Raw genomic sequence first — 20,604 nt, 5'->3', positions numbered from 1 at the left:
AGCAACATTGTTCTAATTTTGACTTTGTTTTTGATGTTTTTCTCTTGTATACCCACATCACACATCCAAAGGTGTCAGGCGGTGTGTCTGTGTGTGTGTGTGTGTGTGTGCGTGTGTGTGTGTGTGCATACATGTGTGCATGTCTGCTTGTGTGTGTGTGTGTGTGTGTGTGTTTGTGTGTGTGCGTGTGTGCGTGTGTGTGTGCGTGTGTGTCTTTGTGTGTGTGTGTGTGTGTGCGTGCTTGTGTGTGTGTGTGTGTGGTTGTGTGTGTGCGTGTGTGTGTGTGTGTGTGTGTGTGGTTGTGTGTGTGCGTGTGTGTGTGTGTGTGTGTGTGCGTGTGTGTGTGTGTGTGTGTGTGTGTGCCAGAGGACAGTAGGAAGAGCTGCAGCTGCTGCCTCTGCATGATAAATTAAGCTCTCACAGTCGGACAGGTTTAGGAACTGCTGGGGGTTTTCCTCTTTTTGTTGCACACACACGTACTGTACAAACACTTCTGGGTTTTCAAAGCTTTATGCAGCAACTAGAGATGTTCCTATACAGATACCAGTAACGGTATCGCCTCCGATACTGCCTAAAACGCTAGTATCGGGAAGTACAGGAGTTAATGCAACGATCCCATACCACATACTAAAACCCTAAAGAAAATCTACCTTAAAGTAGTTTATTTTATGTTTTTTTCTGTTAAACTGCATAATAAAAGAAAGTTCAGTGATGTTCATTGTTTGAGAGTTTAATCTGAGCCAGACCAATAACTAAAATAGAAATCATATCACACACATACTGAGATAGTAGTATACAGCTGTTTAAACGGTAATAAAATATATGGCACTCTGGTATTGGATTAGTACTCGGTATCGGCCGATACGCAAGTTCAGGTATCAGAATCAGTATCAGGACGGAAAATATGGTATTGGACCATCTCTAGCAGCAACACACACACACACACAAACACACACACACACACACATTCACAAACATGCACACATACTACCTAATTGGAGTTTAAACAAATAACTGCATAGCACTGCAGCAGAAACTATCCATCAACACAGTTATTGTTCATCCATTACAAACTGACATGATGTTCTGGGTTAGTAGGACATTAATGTGTCCAAATCTACGCTTTCCCTTACTGACATCTTTCTCCGTCACGAATACAGTACCCAGGCAGCCTTGTCTAAAAACGGACGCATTAATCACATGGCAGAATTGTCACCGCATCCGTGCAAACTGTCCCTGAACGAGGTGCAGCACCAAAGTGCCTCCACATTAAGCCTGTTTTCACACTATGGGCAAAAGTGGCTTTTTGCTCATGTGTGACTCAGATCTGTTTTTTTCCATAAGAATGTGAAAAACACAAACCACATTGAATCTGATCTTTTTGTTGTATTGTTCTTATTAAAAACTGTAACCAGTTCACACTGGAATCTGACATGGGCCTCATGTAAAAGATGTGCACGTTGAACGCAAGTCTTCATCCTTGAGTTTTCTCTGTTGATGAAGCACTTTTTTCTGCTTCATCAACAGAGAAAACTCAATATACTAAACTATAACTCCCATAACTGTGTTTGAAATGTCTAAAACAGCCGGTGTCAGAGAATATGGAGTCTAGAAATATTAAGTAATCTGCAAGACAAGGACATGCTGTTTTAGTTTCGAGTTTTTTTGTTTTGTTTTTCCATTCTTTTTTACTGAAGGAGAAACGAAATGCAGATTTCGGACATCTCATTTCTGCCTGTAGGTTACCCAATTGTTTCAGCAGTCAGCGTTTGACTTTAGAATATGGCACCATATATGTATAAGGTATTTCCACCAGTCCTCACAGTGTGAAATAGGCTCAATGAAGTCAGCTGATCAGCTAATAAGCCTAAATACATAAAAATAAATACTTTGTGTGCCTGGAGCAAAGGTTGAGTGAAGATCAATGGCGAAAGATTTTCAGAGATAATGCCGGGTGAATGTTATAATTGCAGTTGTACACATTGATTTTCAATAGTTAACTGGAGATCAGACAAAAAAATAACACCAGATTACTAAATGGATGGGGTAAAAGAGTATTTGAATCTTTGTAGTATTAGACCAATTTAAAAAAAATGCTACAAACAGATAGATCAATACATCAATAGTGGGTTGATGTTGAGACAGTTAGTAAATGTAGAATCTGAGATTCACAGTATTTGACTCACATTCCTAGAAGGACGGACAAAGCCATGCCTCAAAAGAATTTCCGTTCCAAGGCCGTGGACATTAAATGACGCTGGTGGTGGCAAGAGGTGATTTCATCATCCACATTGCTAAATCTTTTCTAATGTCTTTGTTTTGTGGGTCCCGTGGTTTTGCATTTCGGAGGCTTACTTCTTCACTAGCCCTCTCTCTGATTTTCTGTCTTTCTCTTTTGCTCTCTTGCATCGCTATTCTCCCTCTCCTGATGTTCATCCTTTCTACAACTGCTCTTGCTTTGCTGTTTTTGAGCTGGAGAAACACAAATCATGGCACGTGAGGATTCGAGGAAATAGAAGGAAATATACATCTTAGTGAATCCCTAAGAATCCCCAAGGAAAATGGCATATAGAACATACTCAATAAAGTGTGATCATGTGCTCTGGTTTCTTCTATCTGAAACCTCTTCTAAGCCCTGCACCAAACAGTGTGTGAGCCTGAGAGAACCCACTGTCTCATAACACCTGCCGCATGTCATCAGAACAGCAGTGCTCTGGGAAGAAGGTCTGACCTTTTTTGGACTTGCTGTAAATGATGCATTATCTTCTCCTGACGCCGGAGAGCCTAAAAAAACAAAGCTGAACAACAAACAACTTTCACCTTACTGTCGGGAACTATTCTCCATTGAATCAAGCAGGAAGAGGGAGTGGCTTGTATGTTACAGTGCACAGGGAGGGAAATAAAAAGACTGCTGACTGAGATGGGAAAAACTAATACTATACAATGTTGCATAGAAGCCTAAAGTAAGTCTTCTACCAGAAGGTAGAATATGAAATTCCTGTTCTTATAAGCGGGGTGATGGCTCAAATTGTCCTGTCATTATGCTGTTAAAAGCAGAATTTCACTTTATCAAATAATACAGGCAGTAATATGCAGCTTCCTAGGCACCTTTAAGTCTAGACAGATGAATTAAAAGCAAGCAATGAGTGTGTTGTGAAGTGGTTTGAATTGACTTGGCTCTTGTTATCAGCCAGATCTGAAGCTGTGGAGAGACAGACATTGACAGACAGGAGGAAAGAAGTGCAGACCTTCAGCTTATTGACCTCTGGAAAATGAAAGTGAGGGACAGGTTCTGCTGTTATTAATAACCTGTAGGTCAAAGCTGACAAGACTGTCAGTCCCGACAATGGCAACAACAAACTGAGGGAGGGGAAAGGAATCGATAGAATAGAACAGATCACATTTTCTTTCATTTTCATTGCATGGCTTCGAAATAGGAATGAAGTTAGACGTATTGATGTATGAGTTATATTTTGGGCCTCTGGTTCATAACTGTGCTGCTTATAGAAATTTATTCTTAAACAAACGATAGTGCCAATGTTGTATTTGAATTGCAGAAAATTTGCAGTTGTCATGGTCTTAAACTGCTGATTTAAGAAATATGCTGTTTGCTGAATGAATTAAAAGGATACAGTTTAAATTGTAACTAATAGGTTGAAACTAAATTCCGATTCAGTATCAGATTCTGTTTTCTTAAGGCGTTTGGTGTTTTTTGCCCCCAACATCTCCTTCCAGGCAGCGTGATAATGGTTATGATTAGGGTTGAGGTCCGGGTTTGCTTCCTGGAAGGCAACAGTAGAGGCAAAAAACACCATTGAAAGACATCTCCGCACACAGTATAGACTTTCCTTCTCTCATTTTTGGCCGTTAATAACATTTTAGTCACCAGCTCATTTTGTTGCTACATTGGGTGAAAGGACCAGTTCACAGCAATTAATGGAACATGTTTCAGTTCAATAATCCAACCCACATATTGGACATGAAAAGAAAGCTCATCGTTAGAACTGTCACCCAAACTGTCAACCTCCATTTGATTTTCAAGAGCTACTTCAAACTACTCCAGCTTTGATAAGTGGTTTGGTGATTATGGTTACACTTGGGACTGATGTAAAAACCTGTCTGATTAGTATGTGAGGTTGCCCAGTGCCGTCTGTGGTCCTTGATCCTGCCTTGTTGTCAGATCTCAGAATTGAAGCTAGTTAGGGACAATGACACAGTGGAGAAATAAATTCTATTCTTCGATCTTTGATTTGCATGTGCAGTATGTCTTTTAAAATCATGCGATGCATTGATGTTCTGCCTGGAATTGGAAACTGGAATTTTCTTTGTCATCCAAGAGGCAGCCCGTTTTCAAGGCTGCCCTTAGTTGACTACCACCCCTCATTTGGGCAGCCATGAGTCATTTTGAATGTCCTTGTGTCTTGTTCATGTCAGCGAACCAATTGCTTTCCCAGTGTTAGTCACACATCATTATTGAAGTTGTTCTAATGTTGATTTCAGCTGATCTGTGTCAAATATGTTTAGTCTCACCAGCCCTGAAACAAGGCTGTGTTGTAAAGTTGCTGCCACGAGTAATGTTTAAGACTCCGTTAACAATAGTAAATCTCCATGACCATTACTACAATAACCATGCATATAGTCAGCTATCTGCATTCATCCTTGTCATATTCCTCATTGCAGTTTTGCAGTTTTTAAACCATGCCTAACGGCATGCACACAACCTCACCTTCCAGTATTTGAACAGTATTATATGTGCCATGTAAAAAGAGATTTGTGAAGTTCATCACAGATGTTTTCCTTTTATTGCAACAACAGCAGCAATAGCTCAAGTAGGCCTTTTTCACTGCAGGTTTTTAGACCAGTCATTAAAGGGAACACACAGGTGTAATTAATAACACTAACAATGGCTCTAATTTAAGTGTAGCAGTAAATGAGCCGGCACACATGATGGCATGGCACCTAACTGTAATTCAGGTATCTTCAAAAATTGCACCCGTGTTTTTCCTTCTATGACATGTTGTCTGTACTGAAAATGGTCTGTAGAATCACATATGTGTGAATCCTGAAGTGGAACTGCAGTCAGCTGCAACGGAAGTAGAAAGCAGCCGCAGCAGTGACAGATTCTTGGAGTCTATCTATTAAATAGACTACTCTGTTCAGGGATGTCAGCTGGCCTCATGTTCCTGCCTGATTCTACACTCTTTAGATTTTGTTGATCTTTTAAAATCTTTTAAATTAAGGCTTAAATCTCCCACTTATTTTCTCTGTCACTACTTGCAATAGGAAGTCAGCCTTGTGTGACAAAGATCATCCAATTTACATGAAATGTACATGGTGTGGTACACATGATAAACAGCAACATGACGTTTACAGTACATAGCGTGTATTGTCTTGCACCACATAGGAAGTAACATTTTATAAATGTAATTTACAACGCTATGTTTTCCATGAAGGCAATAAGGTCTAACTCTTGCATGCAGTGACTGGCAGTCAATGAAATGCAAGGCCCTGTCAGCCAGCATCCTGCAGGCAACCTTGACATGCGGGAATATGTGAGGGCCCGCTCAATACTGCATGCAGCTTCTTTTTTTTTGTATGTTTATGCTTTTGTAAAGTACTTGGAATTGCCCTTGTGTCTGAATTTTAATATATAAATAAAATTGCTTTGCATTGATGATAAAAGGCAAAATTGATGACAGACGACGTATTGATGACTCAACTGTTAATAAAACGTTTGCAGAGTAGCTACACTATTGCTCCTCTGTTCATTGTTTATTTGGATCACCATCCACATCCAACAACAACTATATCTATCTCTCTTCAATATTAAAACAATACAGTATACACATATTTACACCTACATTAATCAAACAGTCAATCACGTTCACCGCACACACACAATTAAATAAAACATAACATGTGACATTCAAACAAATAGAACAAATAAGCATCACACATGGAATAATAACACATCTCAGTCCTTTAAGCTTTTCCCCTTAGCGGTATATCAGACTGGGGAGCCTGGAAGATAATGGGCCACACTGCACGCACCTGAGCCATCTGCTTCACACCGTGCGCTTAGATCGTTAAAATAGGCCCCAATGACTATAGAGCCTCTTTCCAATCAATGGGCTTATGCTTCTTCTAAAAATTACTATTTACTACAGAAGTGAAAATTGTTGAAGCTATTTTACTACTGACACATACTTTGAATTAGCATTCAACCTAACATCACTCATGCACACGGTGTATAATAAATAGCCTTTGTGAAAGACGTTGTAGGCATGTTTCTGTTCGGTACACCAGCACAAATGAACCGTCAGTAGTATGTGAAACATCCTGTTGAGTTTCTGACAAATTGCTATCATTCTTTCTAACTTGTACTTGTGTACCACAATGACCCATTTGGGGATGCTTGACTAGAGGTATTAACCATCTGCTACCCCATTTTTGTTTTTCAGATTTTCCGCAGAGCAGACAAAAACGGTGAGTAATTTGTCACATGCATGCTTATTGTTTCCAATAATTCTTCCACGAGTTATTATACCTCAGACAATCTGGGAGGATTTGCATGTATGACTCTTTAAATTAAGCTGCTTTGCGCCAAATGCACCAACAGGTTTCCCTGCCCATTTAAAATGATGCTAAGACAGTGTATTATAGCCGCGACTGGAACAACATGTCACGTAAAATTGAGCACCTCTCTGTCAGTATCAACATAGATTATTGGCTGTTATAAATGAATGGGAGTTATGGTTGGGTCAAGTTATTTTTTTAGCAGTGAACTGGTGACGATATGGCTTTATTAGCAAATGCAAACAAGGTTACTACTCATCCTCAGAAATGTATACACACACATACACCCACACTGGCAGGTAGGCTATGTGTTTCAGTAATTTCACACAAATTCCTTAAATTCATGTATGATCTTTGCTAATAATAAGGTAAGTGAGGAATGTATGTGGTTTGTGCAAATGTTTGGTTGTCAATCCAAAACAGTGATCCTTTTTCTGTGTTGAAACTAACTTTTACATGTTTTCAGCTCATTTTTATTATGAAATCCTTCCTAGGTAAAATACTTAATTAGAGAAACACCTCTAGCACAATAGGCTTCCGTATTGTATAATACACAATGCTGTATAATAACGGTCCTCCTTACCTCTGGCACGTCCTGCCCAAAAATATGTTAATTACTGCCAAACAACAGATGAAATAAGATGTCAAAAAACAAATCAACAAAGAGGGAAGATCAACGAAACATTGTAGCATTCACAGGGACTGTAATCAGCATGCTTTTAAACAGCAATTACTTCTCAGCTCTTAACCTTTGCTATGACCAGTCTTGCGTGCGATAGATTGTTCTGTGGTTTATGGCCAAATGTATGCTCTGTTGGATTTTTTTTCATAATGAGCTCAAAGACTATCATTACTGAACTTTCTGTGGAGAAAGGATGTTGGGGAGAGGATAAGAGAAGTGTTCCCGTAAAAGGAAAACACAAAGGAAATATACTGCGCACATTCGTTGTTCTTTATCTTTCAGTAATAAACACCACTGAGATTAGATTAATTTAGGCAACATCAACAAAATAAAGCTCATAGCCGTAGAATGCTTTAAATGATAAACCAGTATTTTATTTTTAACCCGTTCTCACTCATAACTCGTAAAATACGGACGCTTGGTTAGTGGCTCTTAGCGTGGGATACCAATGAAAAAATCACCTTTTAGCATCTGTACCAGACACACTTGGCAGCACTCGACCGCAGCACTGTAAGATGACGTAGTGTTAAGAACAACAACGGTAGTGAGTAGTATGAAAGACCTAAATTCTGCCTGAGGAAGTTGGTTGGGGTGGTGGATGGGTAAAACAACACAGGACTTTCACCCAAGAGACCAGGGTTTGTGTCCCGTTCTTGTCCCCTGTGTCACTGTAGAAATTCATTTTGTAATCAAAACACTGAATTTGTTCATGGATACATTGACATGCTAGCTCATCGTCTGTTTCAAGGGCCGCACTTTAAGGACCCCTCAGCCCATGGAGCGTTTTAGCGTCTTGCAGCTGTTTTGCTACCTGCCCAGTTCCAAACAACATGTACTATGATCCAAGTTCCTTCTTGACCATGGAAATTGTAGTCTGACAAAACAGAAGGTTATCTTATCCACTTTTTCCAATGGTTCTAACCATGTCACACTGTGAGGATCTAAGGATGTAGGGTGACATCTGTTTCCTGACCCTTGCTTGTCTCGTGTTTTGCTGTAAACCTTTTTACCTTAATCTGGCCCATGAATAAATGTGCTGAACTTTAGCAGTTTTTCTGCTTTGTCTACAGAATACTGTATCCCTGGTGCATTCGCCGAACATGAGAGAGTTGTGATTTTGAAGCCTCATAAATAAATTTGACTTGACTTGACCACTGAGCTTGCATGTCAATAAATCCATCTCAGTAACAACTGAGAAAACCCCTTCCACCGAAGAAGATGGATACAGTACAGTTGTGTAAAAAGCTAGTGAGTGAATTTTGAGTTTGTATAATTTTTTTTCTTAGATAAAAGCAGACTGTAAAGAAGTCAAACTCAGTTTTGGTTTATGACTTTTAGAAGCATATGCTTTAAAGGATTTAGACTATTACCCATGCGTGCAATCTTGAGAATAATTAGCCAGCTTATGTAACCCCGGCTGTCACCACCTAATTGGCAAAATGGTCACAGATCAGCAATCTTGAAAGAAATGAAAACAAAACATCAAATTAGAACTGGGAAACGTTTGTCTTCCTTACAAGGATATTCACATTTGCCCTAAATATAGAAAACACCTTCAAGTGTGATGAGGTCACGTCCTCTTTTTGTTATCAGGTTTTAATGAACCTCACTCCCCTCACTCACCTGACATCTTCTCCAATGTGGAGGAAAAGACCAGTGAGCTTCCGACCATTAGTGAGCTGGAGAATCGAAAAGCAGCGTGATCTAAAAGCAGCATCGAAACTTAAATTAGGATATGGAAGGTGGAAGGAAGCCCATATCACAGCTTTCCCCACAGTTGGCCTGATGGAACAAATCCTAATTAGAGCAATAATACTAAGGATGCCAGAATCTGAATGGTTTGCGCATACAGTAGTGTATAGTTTGAGTTTGCCATGAAGAAACAAGACCCAACTCTCTCCAGCAATGCTAGTTGCTTTGGAGGTTGTGATGCATTCATGGGAATTTATAAACCACTTAGGAGAGGCTGCAGTGGGACTAACCTTTGGAGAGATAAGAGCGTGGCCTACTTTGTGCCCTACTTTACAGGACTTCCTCACTTGCTCATTCGGTTCTTGTTTACTCTGGTCTTGTGAGCACTTTGGTTACAGTATTCAGACTCTTTTTTTAAGAAGAAAACACCCTATCTGCCTGCGTCCTGTTGTGTTGCAGAATCAGTACATTTCATCAGCCTTACTCTTTCAGAAAACATTTTTCTGACCTTGAAATTGTTAAGTGCTATTAGCATTAAAAAGCAATGAATGAATAGGGCTTTTGACTCAACCCACAGTAGGATGTATAGCTACTTTTATTTTGCTGTAATAATAGAATTTTCTGTGCAGCAAATGTGCTGTATGAGTGCTTTAACTGCTTAGATTTTAGTTCCATTCAAAGGAGAATATCACCAGGGGCGGAGCAAGGTGTTGTGGTGGGCATGCTTCCTCGGGAAGATTTATTTCCCCATTTATGGAAGCTTTTTGATAATGCCTAAAAAAAATCAGTAAATCATTTGGGAAAAGCACGATAGTTGCTGTAGAAAAAAAATCACGCGTAGACACTACATCCAATTTTGTATCTAATTGTTCTTAAACTGTCTACTTCATTGTGAAACCAGAATATAACAAATGTTGAGGATGACTCCTTTTCACTTCTGCCACCTAATGAGAGGCAAACGTATGTTACTAGATTTAGGTTGCATCATGGTAGGAATTTAGTTGAAACAGAATCACTTATCTTGAAACCTATTTCTGTTACACTAAAGTAGAGTTTAACACTGATCATTTTGCTGACAAATCTGAAGTTGCAGGCGGTTGTGATTATCCTAGAGGTCACAACATGTCATTTCACACAGTAACACAAGTTCCAAAAAATGGTCTCAGTTACTACTACATAATCACACATGAATACAATTAAGCTTATTGAATCCACCTTTCCAGTCAGACCCAATTCCTGCAATTCCACGACTTATAAGGGACCTCAGTATAATATTCAAATACACCATTTTAGAATAGTCTGAAATAACACATTTATACTACATGAAATAAAAAACCTGGCTATTGCCCCTAACTGCATGGGATAAGCAAAAAGTGGGCACGTCTGCAAAGCGGAGACTCATGGTATTCATAGAAAACATTTTCCCTTGCCAAAATTTAGTCTAAGTTTGGACAGTTATTTAGCCTCCAAGCTAGCATGAAATGGTAGGTAATATATCGCTTAGGTTGTCTGGTTTCATATGATATATTATATTTTGAAAAAAAGCATCAGATAACATCAACAAAATTAAATGATAATAATATGAAACTCTGATTTCAAGTGAAAAAGACGTACACAGGCATTGTGTTTGTCCAAAGAGCTCCTGTGTCGTTTAAAACAGGGTCAACAACATTTACTGATACAGAGAAATGATTCATTTGCAGACTGTGATTAAGTTATTCTCAAGGAAACTTGATTTGTTCTCTGAAAATGTTCCAGGAATAGCTTCCCATTAACTTGGAACATGACAGGCGCCATGCTTTATAAGTTATGCATAATTTACATAATGTGTTTGCCATGAGTGTTTTTGGAAACTGTGATCTACTTATGGAACCCGTGTGGGATCCTTATATGCTGTTTAGCCATGCATGAATCATTTATCAATTCAGAGGCATCAGCTGGCGTTTGGGATCTGTATCATCATCATGTTTAGTAACTGAATGCTGCGGCTGTTTGGATAGCACTGTAAGAGGAGGAATAATTGAAGTGATGCATATAAGACAAATACCTTTCTAGTATACAAATGTATAACAGTACATCACATTATCTGAGCCTATGAAAGCTGTGAGGGACAGAGATAGTTTATAAACGGTTTAGCTTGATCCATAGCAGGTTTGGGTCATGAGGTGGCGAAATATTCATGTATATCAATATGTCAATTTTTGAAAACTCTCTCAACCCTTTCAGCATATCAAGTGACCTCATATGGGGTGCTCGCAATCAACTCCCAACAGATTTTCTCATTATCATAAAACTAATAATAGAAGAAGTAAAAAACCACACAGAGGTCCAGGCTTGTGTTTTTGTTGTAGTCATTCACTTTCATGAGGAAGACATTTAACCCAGAACTGTCAAAGTTAATAGAGGACACTGTCAGTATCATCAGTAGTCCATCAAACTGATCAAGAGTGTCACTACTGAGCATAAAAGCTGCCTGTCTAGTTTGGCACCCCAAATTTAAGAAGCCTTTCAAATACAACCCTGCAAGAGAAGACAAAGACATGTGGAGGGAGCTTAATCTCAGATCCACAAACCAACTACAGATGGCATCAAAATATAAGTAAAACTAAAACAAAAATATAAAAGCACAACAAAATGGGATATTACTGCATCAATATAGCTTCCATAAAAATACTAAAAGATACTTGGTATTACATCTATACTGAGGGGATCATGATATAGATTGTTGATGGTGGATGGATATTTGTAAATGACATATATTTTCTCAGGATAAACAGCTTTATTGCAGCGAGTCAGCTCTTGTGATTGGTTAAGACAGGCAGAGGCCCAATTGTCTTTGACAATGCTTACCATGCGTGTGGTGCTTATTATTGTATAACATAGTTTTTATGTGCATTTTTGCCATGCCCCATTTTTGTATTTTAAATTAGAACGTATTCTTGATACAAAGCAAATTAAGTACAGACTTTTATTTTAGTAGAAATCAACTGTATTCTTGTTTTTGAAATTTAGTTGCCAAAGAAAAGATGGAGCCATGGACTTCACCTTCAAGGAGAATTCATATTTATTATGGGATCAAAATTAACATATAAATTGGCCGGAATTCTCCTTTAAAAATGTACATAATATTCTGCTTGTGCCTCACATTTCAGTCCTTGCTCAAGCATGCATTATGAAAAACAAAAATTACCCTTGATGGCTCAAAAATCCAAAGTCATTCATTGCTCCATAACCAATGAATAGTGCATGGATGTGTTGATTAATACCTGCTTGCAATGCTAGATTTAAAAAAAAAGTGTGGTGCAAGATGCTGATGAGCTGCTATGCTGCTTGATACTGCAATTTGTTTTTGACATTCTACTGTGGTACAAAACTTTTCATGTTTTACTTTGTGCTTCTAACAGAGAAAAAGAAGCACAGCACTAAATTGGAAACTTTTTGTATTTCAAATCTTAAAGTCCTGTTGTCAGTTTGATCTTGCTCTGGAAGTGGAGGCGAAAAAAAACAAATAGAGAATTGGAGGAAGATTTACAAAAATACCATGTGAAAACGAGAGAAAGTAAGTAAATGGCCATGGACCAGGCATTGTCTCGCCAAGCACATTACACATTCTGGTCAGAGGTAATGATGAGCAGTGTCTAAGAGGCTCCAACTGAACAGATGGTCCTCAAGGTTGCCCTCTTCTGAGTCAGCCAATTGGAACTCTGCGGAATATTAAACTGGGCTCATTTTACTTTGTCTTTGTGTTTCAGTGTCATTGTTCGGGAGGGGGGGATTACTCAATGGGGTTATGAAGCCAACAATCTGCCCAAAGAAGGCACAACAATTAGCAGTGATGGTTTCTTCATGGGTGCAGTAATGCCTTGGCTGGATGGCTATTCATTGTCTCTGTAGCTGTCTGACCCTCTATGACAAAACCAGTCTGTTCGCCTGATTTAACAAATACTTCAAAGTCACATTCCTTTGTCTGTGTGCCATCTTGGCTCCACCCTATCACCATCCTGACCATTCTGGTGTGTCTTTTTTGAGTTACTGAGTGTCCAACTCCATATTCCGATCGCCTGGGTGTCTGTCGTGGCTCAGAAACGTTCTCCACAGACACATATCTGTCTGTTGGTGTGGACTCTTTAATGAGGATTAAAACATCTTTGGCAGGCTAACTGCTGACTACTATATGCAATCTGTGATAGTGGACAGATTCACAGTAGGCTCAGAAAGGAACACTTTTTCACAGATGACAAACAAGCTATTTTTTTTCCGATATTGATTTTTCCAAGCATTGTCTGTCACAACAAGCTGTGCTCACAGTTAACTAGTTTGAGGAAACGCTGAAAAGTCCCAGCTGCTGTCCTTTGTTGCATCTTTTTATTTTAAAGTTGTAGTCTGAAGTAGCAGGACTATTTCTGCAAAGTGTTTCAAGTAATACAATTTGAGTGATTGGGAATAAAGTTGAGATCATGTTTGACCTTTGTGTTTGATTGCATGCCACCAATCCAAACTGTGAAAAATAGTGCTGAACAGTTAATCAATTTGACGAAAAATTACAACTTTGAAATTTGATAGGTTAATTGTTTAAACCAAGACAAAAATGCGAAACGTTGTCTGGTTCCTGCTTGTTGAAAGTGAGAATTGACTTCGTGCTGTTGGTTCTAGAAAAAAACAAGCAGTTTGAAGATGTCAAATTGGACTATCCGTTTGCTGACATGGTATAAAACTAAAAGGTTCTAATCAGAAAAATAATCAACCAATTCATTGAAAATTAAAACTAATTATTAGTTTCAAGCCTAGAAATGACCACAACAATTTGGACCTGCAGGATGAGAATGGAAGAAAGAGCAAGGGAGAAAAGTTCTAGATGGAACCAAAGGACTCATTTGTACTGAGATGGTACTACTCAGGTTTTTAGATTAGTGTGCTGCCAGACCACAACCACAAAAAGGGGCATAGAAACAAGAGAACAACATAGAGTTTACAGTATTAAGAGTAAAGCATATTGCTGATATATTTTAGTCCTTTTCAGAGTCTGATTAATGATATGATCCTAAATCATTGATAATATTAAAACAAACTTACAAAGTTTAAACAACCTCTTACATTTTAATAGGTAGATCCACATGTAGTTGACTCCAAAATGTTTGTTTGCTCAGCATTAAGCACATAAAGACCAGATGACATAATTACGCCTGTAACCATTGTTCTCTGAGAGTTTTCTCACAGACTTTGAGGATAAGGCACACAGCGGCTTTTATGTCCCAAGAGTCTTTTACAGTAATCATCCCAGTTCCTGACCCCACAGTTCAGTTCATGTGCAACTGGAATATGTAACAGGGTGGAGAGAAAAACAGGTTTTTAGACATCATTAAGCTGTTATATAGTTAAAACAAAAACAATACAAGGGGATTCCCTTAAGAAGATGCTCATGTAATCCAAGGCTGAATAGTTGGACATTTTGATGCAACACACTTATGTTATAACCCTATTGTTGATATGCAGATGTTATTTCTGTAAAGATGTACGCCGATACTTTCTCTCTGTTTTAGATGATGGCAAGCTGACCTTTGAAGAGTTTAATGCCTACTTTGCGGATGGAATCCTGACTACTGATGAGCTACAGGAGCTTTTCTACTCCATAGATGGCCGACAAAATAAGTGAGTTTTTTTTGTTTTTGAATGGGCTCTGAATTAAATCCTGTTTTGGGGAAATTAATCATGTTTCATTTATTTCTACTATTTTTTCTAAGTGCTACATTAAACTTGTGTTTTTCACAGTTAGTAAGAAGCAGAGATACAGCACATGTTTGGAGCTTTAAAGCACAGTTGTTGTGTTTCTATCAAGTAATCCGTTACAGACTAAATGTCTCAGCTGGAGGAAGGTCTTATAAAAACCAGCCCTGCAGCCAATATCAAGCAGGCTGAATTCATCTGGACCCCCTTCCTTTGGAAATAAAATACTGTGGATTACAGCCACTTCAAAGCCTACTCCCTCCGAATTGCAATCAAAGATATCAGCCTGAGGGTAGTTGCTGAATTCACTGGTCTGCACATAACGTTTTACTCACTGCAACCACAGAGGAAAAGATCATTGCTCCCCTGTCATGATATATTTAATGCTTTTAAGTTTTCTCCTCTTTTTTTTACGAGTTCTCTTTTCAGTTTTTTGCAAATTAGAGATTTGTTTTTATGAGACATTTGCAACCTTTTTCACTGTACATTTTTTTTTACATTGTACCAACAGTGGTTGTCTAAGCAAGACTTTCTAACTCATCTGTTAAACCATATACAGTTTGTATCAGCTCAGGATTTCTCAGCTCAGTGAATTCCCAGTGATTGTCAAGTCTCTGTGTTAGTCTCACAGGATGGCTCACAAACGTAAACAAACCCACGCATAAACACACAAGTGCATTGATTAATATACTTCTTTTTTTTCTTTCTTTTGTGCGCCCAACCATTTAGAGCGAGTGTCTGGCAGCGGCTACAGTAACAACTCTGCATTCGTGTTTTGTTGTGTTGCTGCCAGTTCTTCCATCACTGTGTGATACATTGTTTTTGGACGTGCTGTTACGCTGGCATTATCACTGATGTGACCCACCAGACTTCTCTAACCAGCTCTGAGCTTTGATACAGTTGGCATCATCTGAGCTTTGATGTCAAATAATGGGTGTTCTTGTTCTAAATAAAAGTAATAAAAATTCTTATATAATATCACTTCTGAAACAAAAGCATGTCCAGGCTTTGGTAATGATTTTAAAAGACACAAAACACAGAGAATATTCCCTTGCTGCAGTGATCGTTTCTGCCATGACTAGAAAAGCAAAGGATTATTCATTTTAAGCCAAGTTTGTTTAAAAAGAAGACACTTTCACAACTGCATTACCACATATTTCTATCACATTTTATAATTTATATAGAATGACTAAGTGCCAAACCCTAATTTTCAAAGCAGAATATGTCAGCTTGTGGCACACATAATGCACAATAAGCTGTGTTTATGTGCTTAGGTTTTACTGATTTGCATGGTTTTAACATTGGTGTCTCATCTGTGTGTCTTCCTATGGGCTAACACTGTAATATTTCTACAGTTCGGAGCTGCACAATTTATCTAGCAGAAAAAGTGCAGCATGACTTAATCAACTTTCTCAATACTCACTACTTTCTCTTCCCATGTATCTTCTGTTATGTCACGCTCTGCAGCAATCTGGACACTGACAAGCTATCAGGTTGGTTGGGAGAGTGCTTTGTCTGATTTTTTTGCATCATAGTACTTTAATCTGTTAAACTGCTCTATTTAAAATTTGCTTGCATCAGTGATTGTTGTCGTAGCACAGACATTTTGGGATATGCACTTATTTGCTTTCTTGCCAAGAGTTAGATGAGGGCGACACCACTCTCCTAGCTGTCAGCTTAGCTTAGCATAAAGATTGGAAACAGATGGAGACAGCTCAACACTGCAACTTGTTGCTTTACGTTTCACTTTTTGTACGATTTATAGATGAGGTGTAACATTAATTTATGAGATTTAAGGTTGGTTACAACTTGTCGGATTGTGTCAGAAGACAAGCAAGCTACTGCCCTTGCACGAAGGCAGGGTAGAAACGTTATAGAGAGATGACAACTAATGGCTAACATTGTCAAACAGTCTTTTTTTTTAAACGTGCATAGTGTTGCATTTGGTTGTATGCACGAAAAGTAACAGAAATATCTGTTTAATGAATAGAGAAAGAGACCTTGAGAGAGAAGTTCAAATCTTTGCTCCTTCTTCAGCTCCATACACAGCTGCCCAATAACTGCGCAAAGTCAACATATTTTTTTTAGAAAGTTCTAGAAATCGTCAGACAGTCTCTTTTAACCCACAGTTGGCTCCTGGCGATAGCTTCACATTTACCCTGATACACCAGAGTAGTATCACTCTTCTTCTCTACCTCTTCAACAAAAAGCAAATAGTTATTCCATTTCTTCAAAGCCTCTCTATTCTTTTGAATTTAATTAGGTGAAAATGATACTCTGCTGCCAACAACACCACTGTCCATCTGCAATACTGACTATAACCTGTAAAGATGAAGAAAGAAAGCCTGGCACAGATCTACTGACCTATTTTTTTATCATCTTAAAAATGTATGTTTGTGTCGGATGGCCTGAATAAAGTGAAGAAATAGAGCAGAGACCTCTAAATACCAGTAGGACCCAGAATAAAACATCTGCATAATTTATTGGATGGGAATGGCATCTTTTCCATCTGACGTCAATAGTTGTTGACTGTTTTCCATAACAGAATGTTACGCTTGTCTCAGATTTAGTTCACAGTTGTTGTTTTTTTTTGACTCAGTGTCTCTGAGAGCCATAACACTCAGGTGGAGAAGTTAATTGAATCTAAGTAAGAGGATTGTAAAAGGTGCTGCTGATCCATTAACCTTGGATCTGTATGTCACATCAAGTGCACTCTTTGGTTACAGTAAATTAAGGTGTTCTGTGCTTTACAGATCTGGGTTGAAGCATTTTCCCCACACTTCCATTAACTTTTATTCATTTAAATAAATAGATTCCTCAGTTCGGTGCGCTATATTATCTGGGACCTAAATGGGAGAGTGTGTTGGAGATTCTTTATTATTTGGCTACATTTCATCAAATAAATCTTTATGACTCCTGATGAGCTATTGTTATAACACTATGTGATTAAAATGATGATTAAAATGACACACAGCATCCATTTCCTGTCATGGTGAGCATTGATTAGTATTGATGCATAGGCATGTGAAGATCAAATACTTCCATCTCAACTTGTATATAAAACTAAACATGTATCCTTTTACCCGCGTCTAAGATATGTTCACTGCACTTGTTGTGGTCTTCTTTTAATTGGAATTTGCCATGGCAATTGGCAACATTTAAGAGTTTGTCTCCAAACCTTTAGAGATTGAAATAAACTCTTACGTTCTTACATTACAATCACACTGACAGCTTGTTTCCTGTTTCCTATTAGATTATTTTTCTCAGCACCTGGGGGAGTATCTGAGTGTACTTTCAGCTCTGGAGAGCCTGAATGTTGCCATTTTAAAGGCAATGGATAAAACTAAAGAGGTAAGTTTAGTTGTATGTGAATTTGCTTTAAATCAAGCTTCTACAGTGCATTACTATTGTGTGTGAAGACAATAGATGTTAAAACACTGACACACAAAGTCAAAAAGTCAAACTGATGAGTTAACAAAACAGCATCAAAACACCTCAGCCACACACATGTCCATTCCATTACATGATTTAAAGAAATAGCCTGACATTGTGGGAATTGCTTTTTCTCTTTGTTGCCAATTGTTACACAATAAATCTATTTCATGTGGGTAAATGTGAAGCTACAACCATGAGACATTAGCTGAACTGGGAACAGTGGGAAACAGTAGTCACTCTGTCCAATAATAACAACATCTGCCTAGCAATCCTCTAAAGCTCACTCATAAACTATGTTGTTTGTTTAATCCTTACATACAAGATATAACGTGTTACTTAGCTAATTTAGTAGGCAGATTTTGTTGCTCTTGGACAGAGACAGGTACACTACGTGGCAGTATGTGTGCTAAGCTAAGCTAACAAACTGTTAGTGGTACAGTTATAAGGGTGGAATCAATCTTATCATCTAACTGTTGGCAAGAGGGTGAAAAAGTGTATTTGTCAAACAATGCTGGATGATGTGTCGAAAGAAAGCCGCCTCGACACTGTTTCTTGATTGTAAGGTTTATTGTATCAAAGATTCAGCGTCAATTTACAAGCTCTGCAGAAGCTTGGAGAGTGGTAGCCCAATGAACACACTCTAGCTTTCAATACCTTAGACATTCTTTATGTAGGTCGTGTTTAAGTCACATGTTAGCTAACATGTAGGATTTGCTATGTGGGAAACCAAAGATCAGATCCAAATCATCACTTTTAGCCCAAACATCCCTTCCAAAGTTTACTCTAACTCATGACCAAAATACAATGTGAACCCCCTTGCATCAACAGTGTTTAGTTTGAACAGAACCTGATTCAAGTTACAAATCATTAGATACTACAGTAGAACTGTTTTTTTTTAAATTCATAGGAATAACCTTCACTTAGTAAGATTAAGAACAGCTGTCACAGTTGACCCAGGTTGTGAAATATTGATTAAAATGTTATCTCTTTGATTTTTGCTAAAGGAGATTTCTAGTTGATTATAACGCATAGCTCTGTTGTTTGGAAATTTGGAGTGCTGCCAGTAGAGAGAAAAATAAAAACAATCGGTGCTGCCTACACCGTGTTATCCTCCTGCTAGAGTTAGCACCCAGCAGGCTTGAACAGGGCAAGTTTTAAATGTGTTTTTAGCCTCTAGACATGTTCAAAAATTTCATTAAAAGTGCCTGACCATGTGCAATGATTTCTTCCCAGGGAACACAGCAAATCTGACTGCAGCTTTCGGGCCCTTATGTGACAGAAATTTATTTTTCCACAAAAAAAGATTTGCCTAGGTCCTAGATCCTTAGTAATGACTATGTAGACAGAGGTTATGAGCTAACACCACTGTGGAGCCAGGAGAGCAGAACGGCCGGCTACAGCAGGTCAAAAGTTCAAGAGCCCATTGTTGCTTAGTTACCTATGTACATGCTCAATAGCCCTTAAACTCTTGAACTTCAGCTCTCCTGGCCCCACTGTGGTGTCAGGCTGAATAAATATACGTTCTGTCTTAATTAGATCGCTTTGTTATTCCTCTGTTCTAATTCTTCTTGAAAGCTGTCGGAGAGGATAAATCCATAGAGAATTGTGCAATCACAAGTTATCAGCTGTTGTCTGGCACGGAGTGCTCTGGACTTCTAATCCCATGATGCATGTTCAGTAGAAGCTACTTGTCTCTATAAGTCAGGATGAAGAGCTACTGCACTGTTACTTCATTAGCACATTGCGTGAATAAGAGTCCTTTGAGAGTGTATAATCACGTTCGTGTTTGGGGACTCGTGTGCACCAATTATGTCTCCTATTAAGATCCTCCACCTTGGAATTTAGATATGAGTTAGTGAATAATGTATGTGTTCAGAGAATTAATTAGCCCATTTAATTGCCGCTGTTACCCATTTTACAAGTGCCTGTTGTTGTTTTGGAGAAGCTATCAACTCATCTCTTGATGTGTCTCTGCGGTCTGTCTTGCCTCTGTCATGCTTTTACTTCCTTGTGGCTTGAGTTTGAGCATTATGTGCTTTAAACTCTCCTTCTGTTTGTCCCTCTATCTTTCAGGAATACCAGGGTTCCAGTGTGTTGGGCCAGTTTGTCACAAGGTTCATGCTAAGAGAGACATCCAGTCAGTTACTGTCTCTACAGAGGTCCCTGCAGTGTGCCATGGAGGCTGTGGAGGAGCAAAGCAGCCCTGCCCCGTTAGTACTGCAACATGACACATGTCTGTATTGTGTGTTACTTGTACAGATTCTAAGACATTATCTATACTATACGATGGCCTCAAACTCACCCGGATGAAGGCCATGTGCCGAAATGTGTTGGTGAAACAAAGCAGATTCGTCAAATTGGCTTGCAAGTCTCAAAATTACAATTGTGTATCAGGACAAAATAGGAGTGTCATGTGCATCAAACATATGTATGGGTATCTCCAATTTTCTTAATTGCACACACACACGCACCAAATTTCATCTTACCATACCCAT

General features: G+C 38.6%; 1 protein-coding gene across 1 annotated transcript in view; it reads left to right on the top strand.

The window, feature by feature from the left end:
* necab3 (N-terminal EF-hand calcium binding protein 3) overlaps positions 1 to 20,604 on the top strand; it is a 36,216-nt gene that overhangs the window by 456 nt on the left and 15,156 nt on the right. The window contains exons 2-6 of the mRNA XM_034870420.1: positions 6,462 to 6,486; positions 14,491 to 14,599; positions 16,142 to 16,167; positions 17,928 to 18,025; positions 20,183 to 20,319. Of these exons, the coding sequence (XP_034726311.1) occupies positions 6,462 to 6,486; positions 14,491 to 14,599; positions 16,142 to 16,167; positions 17,928 to 18,025; positions 20,183 to 20,319 (395 nt within the window). The remainder of the gene's footprint in view (positions 1 to 6,461; positions 6,487 to 14,490; positions 14,600 to 16,141; positions 16,168 to 17,927; positions 18,026 to 20,182; positions 20,320 to 20,604) is intronic.

The sequence above is a fragment of the Etheostoma cragini genome, chromosome 4 (genome assembly GCF_013103735.1).
Source record: "Etheostoma cragini isolate CJK2018 chromosome 4, CSU_Ecrag_1.0, whole genome shotgun sequence".
Lineage (NCBI taxonomy): Eukaryota > Metazoa > Chordata > Actinopteri > Perciformes > Percidae > Etheostoma > Etheostoma cragini.
The sequence above is the reverse complement of the archived record's forward strand: the minus strand, read 5'-3'. Positions and strand labels throughout refer to the sequence as shown.